The sequence below is a fragment of the Polyodon spathula genome, unplaced genomic scaffold (assembly GCF_017654505.1).
Source record: "Polyodon spathula isolate WHYD16114869_AA unplaced genomic scaffold, ASM1765450v1 scaffolds_1709, whole genome shotgun sequence".
In the NCBI taxonomy this organism is placed as follows: domain Eukaryota; kingdom Metazoa; phylum Chordata; class Actinopteri; order Acipenseriformes; family Polyodontidae; genus Polyodon; species Polyodon spathula.
In genome coordinates, this window is record NW_024473185.1 from 62501 (window position 1) to 76894 (window position 14394).

The 14394-nt window shown below is 45.5% G+C and overlaps 2 protein-coding genes across 3 annotated transcripts in view; one reads left to right on the forward strand and one right to left on the reverse strand.

Moving 5' to 3' along the window:
- bbs1 (Bardet-Biedl syndrome 1) overlaps positions 1–9902 on the forward strand; it is a 12279-nt gene extending 2377 nt beyond the window's left edge. Inside the window, exons 3-17 of one of the 2 annotated variants that reach the window (XM_041243285.1) lie at positions 82–116; positions 1012–1284; positions 1443–1489; positions 1819–1857; positions 2557–2629; positions 2809–2940; positions 3464–3570; positions 4081–4201; positions 4978–5136; positions 5568–5637; positions 6163–6321; positions 7168–7301; positions 7825–7959; positions 8251–8337; positions 8759–9902. In XM_041243285.1, the coding sequence (XP_041099219.1) occupies positions 82–116; positions 1012–1284; positions 1443–1489; positions 1819–1857; positions 2557–2629; positions 2809–2940; positions 3464–3570; positions 4081–4201; positions 4978–5136; positions 5568–5637; positions 6163–6321; positions 7168–7301; positions 7825–7959; positions 8251–8337; positions 8759–8845 (1658 nt within the window). In that variant the 3' untranslated portion in view covers positions 8846–9902. The remainder of the gene's footprint in view (positions 1–81; positions 117–1011; positions 1285–1442; positions 1490–1818; positions 1858–2556; positions 2630–2808; positions 2941–3463; positions 3571–4080; positions 4202–4977; positions 5137–5567; positions 5638–6162; positions 6322–7167; positions 7302–7824; positions 7960–8250; positions 8338–8758) is intronic. The other variant, XM_041243286.1, reaches the window with a different exon arrangement.
- Positions 9788–13992, reverse strand: LOC121310067 (transmembrane emp24 domain-containing protein 10-like). The gene is made up of 5 exons (XM_041243291.1): positions 12887–13992; positions 12122–12242; positions 11288–11361; positions 10843–10969; positions 9788–10374 (listed from the first exon to the last, which is right to left on the reverse strand). Exons 1-5 carry the CDS (start codon positions 13073–13075, stop codon positions 10253–10255), a joined length of 633 nt encoding a protein of 210 aa, XP_041099225.1. The 5' UTR covers positions 13076–13992; the 3' UTR covers positions 9788–10252.
- Positions 13993–14394: the final 402 nt, after the last annotated feature.

Here is a 14394-nt window from a genome sequence, read left to right on the forward strand (position 1 = left end):
GTAGTTAATACCATGTTAGTGACTTCTGCTGAAATGGGTTGAATTTTGAGATTTAAAGTCTTCTTTTTTTCTGTTCTGAAGCTCTAGCAGATTTAAATGGCGATGGGGAGAGTAAGGTAAGGCAAAGGCTGCTTTCACAGATGCTTTATTTTCTCACACAAATTTATAATTATAATTCTAATCTATAAAGAAGAAAGGTTGTCAGTCTCTCTGCTCCATCATGCATTGGGACCCCGCAGGAGCCAGAGCAGCCAAGCTCTGCACGGCCTCCTCTTTCATCCAGGGGAAGGTCCAGGGCTGGGTTTGGATCCAACATTTTGCTCCCCCCCCCCCCCTCCAGGGTACTTTATTCAGTAACCCCATTGCTGGATCACTACAGAAGCCATACATCTCAAATTAAAGAAAACCACAAAACCTAAAAAATAAATAAAAAGAACAACAATTAAAGTAAATAAATAAAATGGCAAATACCCCCCCCCCCCCAAAAAAAAAAAAAGTTAAAAAAAGAGAAAGGGGTTGGAGTCCATTGTGCGACACCATCATTCAGTATAGTATTCAGATACACAATATACTGTACATATTGTAATATGTATTTAATACTATATAGTAATATGGGTGTATTGGTGCGTACAGTACATGTGTCACACTTCTGTAATGTTAAGAGCACCGCGTTTTGCATTAACATTTGATGAAGTTATCGAGGGTGTCAGAATCTGGGGCTATAAGCAGGAACCTGCTCTGTCATTAATCAAGATGTTTCAGCTGCACTGGAACTGCCAGGGGGTAGGACTGCAGAATTGAACTTGTCTCGAGACCACATTCTTCTTTTTTCCCATGTGTATTGAATCCTAATGTTGTGCCATTTTGTCATTTTTTTTCTAAAATAAAATAAAAAAAGATATTGGACACCACGACATTGTTAAATGGATGAAAAATAGGAAACACTGAGCTGGATGAGCAGCACCAGCAGGGGGCATGTGTTGCTCATGTGTTTTCTTTGTGTGTGTGTAGCTGGTTGTAGGGGACCTGGGCATGGGGGGCTGCAATATGAAGCTGAAGGTGTACAAGGGAACCACCCTGATGACTGAAAACGCACTCCTGGATCTGCCCACGGGGCTGACGGCTTTCCTCATGGACCAGAATGAGCCACGGACCCCCGCCATCGCCGTGGCCTCGGGACCCTTCATCTACGTGTACAAAAACCTGCGCCCCTATTTCAAATTCACCCTGCCCCCCCTCGAGGTCAACTCCCTGGAGCTGGAGGTCTGGAGCCAAGCCAAAGAGGTGGGGGTTACTGGTCAGCTGGAGCTAGAGTCACAAATTCTACAGCTCCGGCCATAAGCTTTGCATCCTCCTATAGAATTCATGTTGCTTTCATAAAGTTGAATGAAGCCGTGCTGAATAATGTTGGATGTTAACGTGTTGAATTGCATTTCCTGCAGGATAAAATTGATCCCGTGACTCTGAAAGAAATGCTGGAAGGAATCAGGTAAAGTTGGCCCATATGTTTCCATATAAGCATCTGTGCTTTAAAAAAGCCCCCAGGATCTGACGACTGAAACGCAAGATAATATACAGCAGTGTACGCATTTACTGGAGTACCCCGTTGCTTCGGCTGCTTTCGATTTATTGTGCATATGGAATCACGCTGTACAAAGTGGTAAAAACCTTAATACTTACATTTCTCTATAGCGGGCATTCGAAACAACGTTCTCTTCTCCCGTCTGCTGCAAAGTACGGCAAAGAGATTTCTTTTTCGACCAGCATGATCTCTCTCAGTCATTTATTAATTTTATTCTTAATGTCGTTCAATTTCAGGGGCAAGGCTGAGGTCCCGCTGTCTGTCAGATCCCTGAAGTAAGTCTTTATTCGTAGAATAGAGAAACGAAGGTGTTGATCAGGAAATTAGAAACTGTCGTTACACTGTCGGGTGCAGGGGGCCGCCTCACCTCATGTGACAAGTCCGCAAGGCGTTTAACCCTTTCAGTCCTGAGTTGTTTTTGTCCAGCTGAAGAATGCAAAATGAAGTGATATAATTCAAAAAGGAACTCCTTTATTGAGTATGCATGAGAATAGGACACATTCAATGTTTTTTTTTTGCATGTATTTCTGCTTTTAAGAGCTGAAAACAATTCAAATAAAGGTCTAATTAAGCAAACAATCAGCTCAATGAAGGGTCAGGTTCATTAATTGAGAGCCCAGTTGTAATGGAAACCAGCAGCCACAGCAGAGGGGGCCCCGGGACCGGGGTTGGGAAGCACTGGTGTGAGGGATAGCCCTTTTATAAAGTGAGTTTATCATTCACTTTATTTAAAGAGTAAGTGTCTGGAAGAGTTGTCCTATTGGCAAATGCTTTGAATGGAGTGGCTGGCACTTAGGATTCCCCAGGCAACCTCAAAGCAGCTCAAAGCCAGATTTAGAGAAATGACAGCAACTTGATATTGGAGCGACGGAATCCATTATCACTCGGACTGACTGCAAACGCTATGAAACGGTTTAATATATATAGTTTTTTTTTTAAAGAAACTTTTAAGACAGATTTTATTATCCATTCAGGTTCTTGATGTTGGAGCCCCAGGAAATGGAGACATTTGTCAACCTGTACAAAAATCAGCCAATCAAACGGCAGGTATGTGTCTAGATATGCTGTATACCGTTGACCTAAACTCAAATGAAGGCAGTAAACGTTTAAACTTTTTAAAAAAAGGTATTTCTAAACTAGAAATGTAGGGTTTGTTTTGCCCCGGGGTGCATGCAATCCCTAACCCCAGCCCAGCTGTTGCAGCGTGTGCTTGCTCTCCGCTCCAGACTGTCATCACCTGCATTGGCACTCTGATGAAGAACATGGCGGACGACGACGCAGTGAGCTGCCTGGTGATTGGGACAGAGTGCATGGAGCTGTATATCCTCGACCCCGAGGCCTTCACCGTCCTGGCCAAGGTGAGACCCAGAGAGCTGGACAGCAGTGCTTCGTACAGGAGGCTTGCAGGTCCAGGGGTTAAAGGAGGTCGCCAGGAGGTTCGATCCCAGCAACTGACTCACTGTGTGTGTGTGTGTGTGTGTGTGTGTGTGTGTGTGTGTGTGTGTGTGACCCTGAGCAAGCCACTTCACCTCCTTGTGCTCCGTCCTTCAGATGAGACGTAAAACAAACGAGGTCCTGTTGGAAGAGACTCTGCAGCAGCAGCAGCGGTTGTTGATGATGCAGAGTTCTAGCTTTTAAGTCGCATTGATTAAAAGCTTCTGCTAAATGACTACAATAACTCCACTGCGTTGGTATTACTGCATAATCTACCACTTTCAACTGGTTTTGCTGAACCCCTAAACTCAGACCAGGCAAGATTAGAACTAATCTGACACTCATTTCCTCACACAGGTTACTGTGGTTTACTATGCATTCAAAATACTACAAGGGATCCTGGCTTGCTGAGTTTTTTAACCCTCCTTCTTCTCTCCCCTGCTGCAGATGGCCCTGCCCAGTGCTCCTGCGTTCATGGATGTGACCGGGCAGTTCGACGTGGAGTTCAGGGTCACAGTCGCCTGCAGGAATGGGAACATCTACATCCTGCGCAGGTGAGAGGGGAGCGCGCCAAATTCTTAATTGTTCTGGGACATGAGATTAGTTTTTTTGCACAGTGAAACAGGTTATTCCCGTGTTCCTTTTTTGTCGGTTTTTCGTTAAAGCATATGAGGAAGCTGCACAGCGCTTGTGGAATTCAATGTTATCTTAACATTATTCAGCAGGTTTCACTCGACTTTATGAATGCATTCATTCTGCAGGGTGATGCAAAACCTTTAGGCCAGGCCTGTAGTTTAAAAGGAACATTGTTTGTAGCACAGCTCTTCTTGAGGATGCTTGCTGGTCCACTGGTTAAAGAAAGGGGCTCAATATCAGGAGGTCCCGGCTCAGCCACTGACTCACCATGCGTGACCCTGAGCAAGTCACTGAACCTCCTTGTGCTCCGTCCTTCAGATGAGACGCAAAACACACAAGGTCCTATTGGAAGCGACTCTGCAGCAGCAACAGCTGTTGATGCATAATTCAATCTTTGGGTAAATGAGTAACTATAAAATTATTTGCAGGGACTCCAAGAAACCCAAGTACTGCATAGAGCTGTGCTCCCAGCCTGTAGGGCTGGTCCGGGTGAATAAGAACATTGTGGTGGGCTGCACCACTGAATCTCTGCACGGATACACTCAGAAGGTTCGTGCATCCCCAACCTTAGCACCCTAATCGCTGCATCTCCAGCGCTACCAAAGAATGACAACCCCCAACCGGAGATCTCCTGTTTTTATCAGGATTCTGCTTATACTGGGGTAAACTGCAAGGCAGTACAAACTGTATAGTGTACACAACGTTTACACCTAGTGACGCTTTTTTTCATTTTTTGACTGGTCATTTTTATTTGGACCTGTGCTCTTTGCTGTTGGACTGTGTGGTCCCGTGGTTAAAGAAACAGGCTTGTAACTACCTGTCCCTGGTTCAAGTCCCAGCTCAGCCACTGACTCCCTGTGTGTGACCCTGAGCGAGTCGCTGAACCTCCTTGTGCTGCGTCTTTGGGGTGAGACGTTGTTGTAAGTGACTCTGCAGCTGATGCATAGTTAACACATCCTTGTCTTGTAAAGTGCTTTGTGATGGTGGTCCACTATGAAAGGCGCTCTATGAAAATAAAGATTATTATTATTATTATTATTATTATTATTATTATTATGCTCAGCGTTTATACTCCAGTGGTTAAAGAAAGGGGGGTTCAAAGCCACTGACTCACTATGTGTGACCCTGAGCAAGTCACTTCACCTCCTTGTGCTCCGTCCTTCAGATGAGACGCAAAACAAACAAGGTCCTGTTGGAAGTGATTCTGCAGCATCTGCTAAACGACTCATAATAATAATAATAATAATAATAATAATACTATAATAATAATAATAATACTAATAATGTTCACGGTCACAGCTGTGCTGTTCCTGTGTGTCTGTCAGGGTAAGAAGCTGTGGACTTCCTTTCTGCCGGCCCCTATCACCACAATGGGAGTCATGGACCACAAAGCCAGGGGCTACCAAGCCGTGCTGGTGGGACTGGCCAACAGCGAGGTCCACGTGTTCCGCGAAAAAAACCTGGTGAACATCGTCAAGACCCCGGTAACTCAGGGAATATCAGCAGCATTTCCATTTGTAAACCGCAAGACTGGATACAGCACTGAGTGTTATTAGCACAGGCAGGAAACTTTACCATGACAGCAAACGCTTCTCCAGTTTTTAAAAAAATATATATACAGCTGTGGCCAAAAGCTTTGCCTTATCTAGAATTTTAGGCTTGAGGCAAAGTTAAAAAAGGAGGTTCCCGGTTCAAATCCCGGCTCAGCCACTGACTCGGTGAACAAGTCACTTCACCTCCTTGTGCTCCGTCCTTCGGATGAGATGTAAAACAAACCAGGTCCTATTGGAAGTGACTCTGCAGCAGCAGCAGCAGCAGCAGCAGCTGTGATGCATAGTTCACCCCCTAGTCTCTAAGTTGCTTTGCATAAAAACGTCTGCTAAGTGACTAATAATAATAATCATTTCTGCTTCAGGATGTGGTGACCAGTATTTGCTTTGGGCGATACGGACGTGAGGATGGGACCCTTATCATGACAACGAAAGGTAAACCTTCAGGCAAGATTTAAAAAACCGCGTGCCGTGAAAGAGTTTGATAACATTTCTTATCAATTCCTGCATAGAACCTACGCTGAGGTTGAGAAGTTAAAATGGTTTTGAGTGCAGCCTTCGTTTCTGTGCTGTACTCTAAGGTGCAGTGTAAGGTGTAAAGCTGCGCAGAAAGCAGATGCTGACATCAGGTGAGGGTCGCTGGTGTCGATCGTGCTGATTCACCAATCAGAGTGAAGCGAGTGAAGGACCAGCTGCTTGGGTTTGTGATGATCGCTGATTTTCTTGGGCCGATCCACACCGGGGACCCTCGCCTGTGGAGAGCTTGATCCAGACAATCGATTGAATCAGTTTGCGCAGCACTAGTAAGGCAGAAAGACAGGCCAATGTAAAACTGTACTGGAATAGATGAAACATTCTCTTTGAGCTGTTGCTTGTTCTCAAGACCCCAATCAAGAACTGATTTCAATCTGGAGCCCGGCCTGTCTTCCTACACCTCTAGTAAATATTTCTGTTTTCAAGGCGGCGGTCTCGTTATTAAAATCCTCAAGCGCACCGCGGTGTTCGACGAGAAGGATTCCGCCCCGGGACCCCCCCTGGCTCAGAGCATCAAGCTGAACGTGCCCAAGAAAACCAAGCTGTACGTCGACCAGACCCTGAGGGAGCGGGAGAACGCAGTGGGTACGGAACAGAGACGCTGATCTCGCTGGCATCCTGGGCTTAGAGAGACCACACTGGCCACCACATTGTATGTTTTGATGCCGCAACCACAGTAAAGCATAGAGAACCTTTTCACAGCAAGGTGTGGGCTCTGGAGAGCTGGTAGGGATCACAGAAAGGTTTTGGAGGTCACAACCACGGTTTGGGGTCAATTCCTGATTTTTTTTTAATTCCTAATTCCTTCAAAGGATACATAATTGTTGTGGTTGTTCAACTGCTTTCATTTGAAGCCAATTTAATTGAGTGAACAGTGGCTGCAGGAGCAGGGGAGCGCAGTGGGAACGGAACACAAGACGCTGCTTTCGCTAGCAACCTGCGTTAGAGAGACCACACTGGCCACTAGAGGCAGTCCAAATCTGCAGGATTATGCCAAAAAAAAATTATGTGTTTAGTGATGAATAGTAATGGTTTCTAGAAATGGAAATCAATAAACACAATCATATCAAACATTGTGTTGGTTAAGTACTTCCAGTTTAATATGTTAAGCATTTTTGTCAGTAAAAATCTTTAGAAACTGTCACACAAAAGCATCACGTAACACAAGACTTATTATTATGCCACATTTTGGAAAACAACGTATCGCAAGGTACCAAACCATAATGATACAGCCAGTAAGAGTGTGGAAAATCTAGAAAAGGGTGTCATTGTTACAAATTACTCATTTTTGCAGATGCTTTTATCCAAAGCAACTTGAGGACTAGTTGGGGTGAACTGTGCATCACAGCTGCTGCTGCAGAGCCAGTTCCAGTAGGTAGGGATGTAGAAAGAGTGAATGAGCGAGCGACTGTATTTCTGTGTTTGTGTCAGGGATGCACAGAGCGTTCCAGATGGATCTCTATCGCCTCAGAGTGAACGCTGCCCGGGCCTATGTCAAGGTTCTGGAGTCCAGCCTGTCCCCCATGTCCTCCGGTGTCTCTGAGCCACTCCGAATGAACGCTGTGGTGAGTTGACACGCACACAACGCTGACACACGCACACACACAGCTCCACAACGCTGACACACACACACACACAGCTCCACAACGCTGACACACACACACAGCTCCACAACACTGACATGCACACACAGCGCCACAACACTGACACACACACACAGCTCCACAACACTGACACACACACAGCTCCACAACACTGACACACACACAGCTCCACAACACTGACACACACACACAGCTCCACAACACTGACACACACACACAGCTCCACAACACTGTCATGCACACACACAGCTCCACAACACTGTCATGCACACACACAGCTCCAAAATGCTGATACCTCCAGCTAATGCCAAAAGTTTGCATCTCCCTATAGAATGAGCTAATTTAAGTCAAATGAAAGTTGCTGAACAATGTTACGTTGCAATATTGAATTGCATAACGCTTTGTAGTCCCCCCTCCATCTACTTAACTGAAAAACTGACCCAAATGGAAAGGTGTGACATTCTGAAAGCTGGTGTTATTGCAGGTCCAGGGTCTCGGACCTTCCTTCAAGCTCACCCTGAACATCCAGAACACCTCCGCGTGCCGGCCGGCGATGAACCTCTGCATCAGCTTCCTGTACGATCACAGCCTCTACTCCATGAAGACAGCCTTCTTGAAGGTCAGGAGCAGCACGGGACTCGCACTGCACAGCCCTGATCCACTCCTGGTTTTACTACGGGCTTGACTTGCCACAGTGTGTGTAGGTAACAAGCGCTTTTTCTGAAACTCGTAGCAAAACCAGGAATGGATCAAACCGCTGTGCAATAGGAGTCTGATCCATTCCTGGTTTTACTAGGAGTTTAACAAGACACACCTGAGCTTGTTACCTGTACACGCTGGGGCTAATCAAGTTTGTTTTATAACCTGGAATTGAATTGAACCCTGAGTTCTTCTCATTGTCTCCTGGCAGATTCCACTGCTGGTGCCAGGACTGAACTACCCCATTGATACCTTTGTGGAGTGTCTCAGTGACAAGGGCATTTCAGATATCATCAAGGTAAGGTTACACACCTGCATCAATCACTGCAGCAGGCTTGCAACAGGGAGATGCCGCTTTTACATAATACAGTGAATGGGAGGGGCAGCCCATGCTATACCCCACAGAGCGATCTCCTATATACTATCTGTATGTCACACTTTACAATGCTTCCCTATGCTTTGCCAGACCTCTCTGTGCTTTACTAGACCTCTCTGTGCTTTACAATGCTTCCCTATGCTTTACCACACCTCTCTGTGCTTTACAATGCTTCCCTATGCTTTACAATGCTGCTTCCCTATCTCTGCTTTACAATGCTTCCCTATGCCACACCTCTCTATGCTTTACCAGACCTTACACTTCCCTATGCTTTACCATGCTTTCACTATGCTATGCTTTTACTATGGGACACTGTGATAAGGTTGTGCTGTTTTGGTTGCAGGTGTTTGTGCTCCGGGAGGGGAAGACAGCCCCCTTGCTCACTGCACACATTAACATGCCAGTCAGCGAGGGGATCGCGATGAGCTGAGACCCTGGGCATCCCTCCAGCTGGACTCGACGGTCAGGGGTCCGCCTCGGTGCAACATCACCTCTCAGAGGAACCTGCAGTTTGTTTGTTGTGTTCAATACAAACTGTTACTCTGTTACCACCTTGCTGAACTTGTCACTGAAATGGCCAGATGCAGGAGACCATGCTGAACACACACTGAACCAGCAGGGGGGTCACACTCCAGTCCTCAAGGGTCGCGGGGGCATCTGCCTTTCATTCCAGCTTAAGCTCTCAAAGTGATCGAATTGTTTGTTCTGGACGCTAAATATTATTTTAAGGTCTTGCACACAAACAAATGCGCTTGACTCAAGGTACACCACCTGCGAAACATTCTGAGGCCTGGAGAGACGTCTTAAATGTGTCCAATTAATCAAATAATTAGCAATATTTGAGAGCTCGGGGGTGGAACGAAAGCCAGAAGACACAGCAGGCCCCTCCCGGACCGGAGTTTGACGACCCCCCCACCCTGGACTTGTTACCTGTCAGGGTTCAGTGTGTTACACACAGGGGACAATTCATGATCCAACCTGGTGGTCACAAAAGTTTTTGGTTTAGTTTGCTCTAGCATACAGCTCTGGCCAAAAGTTTTTTATCAGCTAGAATTTTAGGATTGAGACATGATTTAAAAATTATATATCAATTTTAGATCTTTTATTTACCACGTGTTCAAAGAAAATGATACTGGAAAAGCCTACCGGAAACCGTCATTTCGAAATGTCACTTTTTTTCCCCCCTTTGTCAAAACTACAAAGCGGTGTGTAATTCAATAACGTAACATTATTCAGCAGGTTTCATTCGACTTCATGAAGCTAGTGTTCATTCTAAAGGGGGTGGCTGGGATGCAAAACTTTTGGCAAGGAGACCAAATCCAATATCAAGCTCCTATAGATGACGGTGCAGGGCAAGGTATATTAACACCTGTACAGTTCAAATTGTTTTATTTATGTGGTTCGGCTGCTTTGTCCTCACCGGTTGGCTTTTATTAACGTGTACATAGATTTAAAAAAAATAAAATAAAAAGTACATCTTAAAGTAACTCCTGCACTGTGGATTTCTTCTGCGAGTAGCAAAGAACTTCGGGTGGAGAACTGGAACCTGGAGACTAGGGGGGTGAACTCTGCATCAGCTGCTGCTGCTTGCACAAAAGGACCTTGGTTTTACCTCCTTGTGCTCCGTCCTTCGGGTAAGTGACTCGCTCAGGGTCACGCACAGCGAGTCAGTGGCTGAGCGGGGATTTTAACCTCTAGATATCAAGCCCCTTTTGTTAACTAGTGGACCAGCAAGCCACCTGCAACGGGAGTCTTATTTCCATCTCTGTTACCAATGCCTCGACTGTGGTGCGCTGCTGTGAGGGCAGCGGCGCAGGGGGGGGGGGGGGGGCCCTCCTCACTCAATCAGCCTCTTGGACTTGAAGAATCGTCGCAGGTATAACACCTGCCAGACAGCCAGGCTGACCAGACACAGCATGGAGAGGAGGCTGAACCCAAACACCCGGGAACCGGTAGACTCTGCAAGGCAAGCACGGGTACAGGTCAGCCCCACAACCGCAGTACCAAACAACAGGGCAGGCCAGCGTTAAGCAGAGGGAACACAGAGCCACCTCTTCAGCAAGAGTGGTAACAGACCACACTGGCACCAAAGCGAGCGAGCATATGCTTGCATAATGTTTCTTTTGATTACATTGTTAAAAAAAAAAAAAAAGATCTAAATTATGCTCATTTTTTTTAAGCATTAAATGTACCTGCCCTAACTGAGCTGAAAGCATAAGTCCACGTGCCCCTGTCAAGTTTCACAGCTTTGTCTGTTACAGCGCCAACTACAGCAGCATCTGAAAATTTTTAAGCGAGTTTTCAGTTTATAGTTTACTTTTTGTTCACCGCGACGCATTTCTCATGATTGAGGATCCCGATTCTCCTTGGAGACTCTCTGTCCGTTTCTCTCTCTCTCTCTCTGTCCGTCTCTCTCTCTATACGTACCGTTTGTATCGCTGCGGTGCTCAGCATTTCTCTTCATGTAGACCAGCTCTTTGACGATGGACTCGGAGAGATCCTCCATCTGTCTCAGCTTCACCTCCAGAGGCTTTAGCTTCTCCGCCTTGCCAATCTGAGACACACAGACACACACAGGTTAGTGAGGAGCCACACAACAGTGCAGCAGGGATGGAAACAAGACTCCCACTTAATAGCAGTTCGATCCATTCCTGGTTCTGGTATGAGTTTAAGACGCACCTGAGCTTGTTACCTAGACACTGGGGCTGATCAAGCTGGCAGTAGTAAAACCTGGAATGGATGAAACTGCTATGCAACAGGAGTCTTGTATATATCCCTGGTGCAGTGAATCTACCTCAAATAATCTAGATGGAGAGATATAAACTATTTCTCTGTTTCCACTTGTGACCATGTGGATGGGTGCTGTCCTCACTTTTTCATAGTTCTTGGCTTCGGTGCCGTGTTTGATGTTGAGAACGACCAGCTGTTCGGTGACCCCCTTAAAGCCTAGAAGAAAAGGGGAACCACTGTTACGAAATCATACAGGGCTGGACCAATAATAAGACACACCCGCGATACACAGAAGCTGCATCTCCCTGCTGCGAGTCAATTCACTATCGTAGAGACCGTAGATCTGGCTAGTATAGGTATTGTCAGTAGCATTCGATGCTTCAGTATCCCAAGACTGCACAAAGTACAAATAAGGCTATTGCTGTAGAAGTCTACCGAGCTGCAGAGACAGATGATTTCCACAGAGCAGAGCAGAAAGGCATTGTAAAGCACAGAGAGGTATGGTAAAGCATAGAGAGGTCTGGTAAAGCATAGGGAAGCATTGTAAAGCACAGAGGAATGGAAAAGCATAGGGAAGCATCGTAAAGCACAGAAGTATGGTAAAGCACAGAGAGTATGGTAAAGCATAGGGAAGCATTGTAAAGCACAGAGAGGTCTGGTAAAGCACAGGGAAGCATTGTAAAGCACAGAGAGGTCTGGTAAAGCATAGGGAAGCATGGTAAAGCACAGAGAGGTCTGGTAAAGCATAGGGAAGCATTGTAAAGCACAGAGAGGTCTGGTAAAGCATAGGGAAGCATTGTAAAGCACAGAGAGGGATAGTAAAGCATGAACACCTGTTTTTGTAAATGTATTTTTAAGCGGGTTTAACTTTTAAACTGTGTCTTTGTGTACTGAAAAGAAACCCAGACAAACGTTTCCATATAAGTTGTATTTTTTTTTTTTTAAACGGGGATTAAACCCATGTAGTTTCTCTTACCCGCCGGCACCACGCTCTCAAAGCAGATGTCAAACTCGTCAAAGTTCTCGGTCGAGAAGGCGAACCTCCCTTTCTGGGCTTCGTCTTTCTTATACAGGGTGTGCTCGGCGCTGTCCGTTACCTGGGCGGAGAAACAAACAAGCAAATAATCGGGTCTTTTTTTTTTTTTTTTTTTTAAGGTTTGCATTCCTTGAGAAGTCAGTCTCAACTCGACCCCGCTCTCGCTCCTCCGTGAGAGATTCCACACCTGTACCTGCCAAGTAGGATGACGTCATCTTGGGCAAATCCCAACCCAACCCCATAACAGAACTATTCAAACACCGCTAACTTCGATGATTAGTGATAGTGCAGTATAGCCATTCACTCACTGCTTGCACAATTAGTTTCCTATCTCTTTTATAATGCATTCATGTTTTGTTTTGTCAATTTTGGCAGGGCAACTTCTCAAATTCAGAGTTCACACAAACGGTTTTTCAAATTTCTGAAACACTCGTGGACGAACTCTGCGTGGGTTAAATTCTGTACCCCAAAACTCGACTCAAATGCGCATGTGTGCATTTATTCTGCATTTATGCGCATTTATTCTGCACAGTGTGGAAACTATTGCAAAGCAGTTACGCACTACTAAGACGCATGCGCTGTCTGTTATTATCCACAAAGATACGCGCGGTAACAAAGAACCAAGGCGTATGTAACATTTTGGAATGCGCTTCCACTCCGTATCCTTGCGAATTAAAAAAAAAATAAAAAAATTCAGTCATTTACCTTCAGATTGGTGACGACGTCTTGCACTTCCGAGACCTCGTATTGCCCCATGATCAAGACATCCCTGCGGATCTCTTCCCGCAAGCATTTCCTCGCACGGGGAGGCAAATAGAAGGAGATGCCGTGCACCCCATATTCGTGCAGCAGGACGCACAGCAGCACCCCGACATTCAGCGAAGACCACCCCATCACCACCCCCTTTTTAAGATGTATATGCGCCCGCAGTCTGCTGACCTGCTTTCAGCACAGCCTCGGACCTTCTGTTTAACCTCTGCCTGCTATCCTATCCCTTGTTAGTCATACCAGTGTGGTCACCGCTGCATTCCCGCTAAGCCACCGAAGATGCCCGGGATGTGCTGCTGGCACAGACAGTGGGCTCCGACGTGGCAGTGTTTCTGTGTCAATCTGGCACGCCTCGGCTCGCCTCGGCTGCCCCTTTTTGTCAGGCGGCGGAAAAGACCGAACGACCACACCAGTGTCCTAAAGAGACCAGTGGACGATTGTCAGATTCAAAAGCAGTTTTCTTGCGAGCCTTGTTCATTTAACTACACCTTCAAAAGATTCGTACAATTTATAACAGGCCGATTAACATATTCGGCTATATCATAGGTCACACCAAATCGTACAAAAACGATATTCAAGTGTGCTTCAAGCATCCGAATCAAATCCTATATAGTAGTTCTTGCGCCACCGTGCCTACCCTTACTGTGCTTCAGGTAGACAAACCACACACAGGTCTGTTGCCAAAAGGACGACAGTGACAGGCTGACAGTCTACCTGTCGTGCCCTTTCATTCGCTGACCACGACCTAATTTCTTCATGCTTTGCACCTGCAGTTCAGAACCGCGCAGTATGTCGCCGAGCTAAATCACACTCTCATGATGTAATGCCTGCTATTATGATAAGTGAGGTATGTTAAGTTTTCTTTCATTAAAAAAAAAGGGGGGGTTCAAATTGAATTTTGTATTTGGAGTAAATTTACTCCACGTTGTGTACCCCAATTATCGACACACCCTCCTATTACACACCCACGCACGCAAACCGCGCCAGGAAACTAATTAATCGGGAAACTCATAGTCATTTGGTGAATCATTAAGAGCGCCAATTCGCCGGTAAGTTTGCTAATTTGTTTTTCATAACTTTTGTAATAACAATACGTAACGATGAATACATACACACACGTGTATATATATATATATATATATATATATATATATATATATATATATATATATATATATATATATATATACGTATATCATGTGTTATTCATTTCTCTGTATTTGAAGCATTATTTTCATTTCTTGTGATGGTATTCCACTATGAAAGGCGCTATATAAAATAAAGATTGATTGATTGAGAATGATGAATGCATTGCTCATATACAGCGGCACTGTACCGAGCACACTGCAATACACTGCGGTGCATTATTGTAGGAAGCTAGAGGGTTTTGCACGGTCCTGTAGTTTATGTGTGTGGCTGAAGCTTCTATACTGTAATCGATTACG

What these genes read in the sequence shown, in the direction of transcription:
- LOC121310067 (XM_041243291.1), bottom strand. Translation starts at nt 13,075, where the DNA reads ATGGGGTGGTCTTCGCTGAATGTCGGGGTGCTGCTGTGCGTCCTGCTG. An exon ending in ACGTCGTCACCAATCTGAAG is followed by an intron (nt 12,243 to 12,886) that starts GTAAATGACTGA and finishes TTCTCCGCCCAG; the next exon opens with GTAACGGACAGCGCCGAGCA. An exon ending in TGAGAGCGTGGTGCCGGCGG is followed by an intron (nt 11,362 to 12,121) that starts GTAAGAGAAACT and finishes CTTTTCTTCTAG; the next exon opens with GCTTTAAGGGGGTCACCGAA.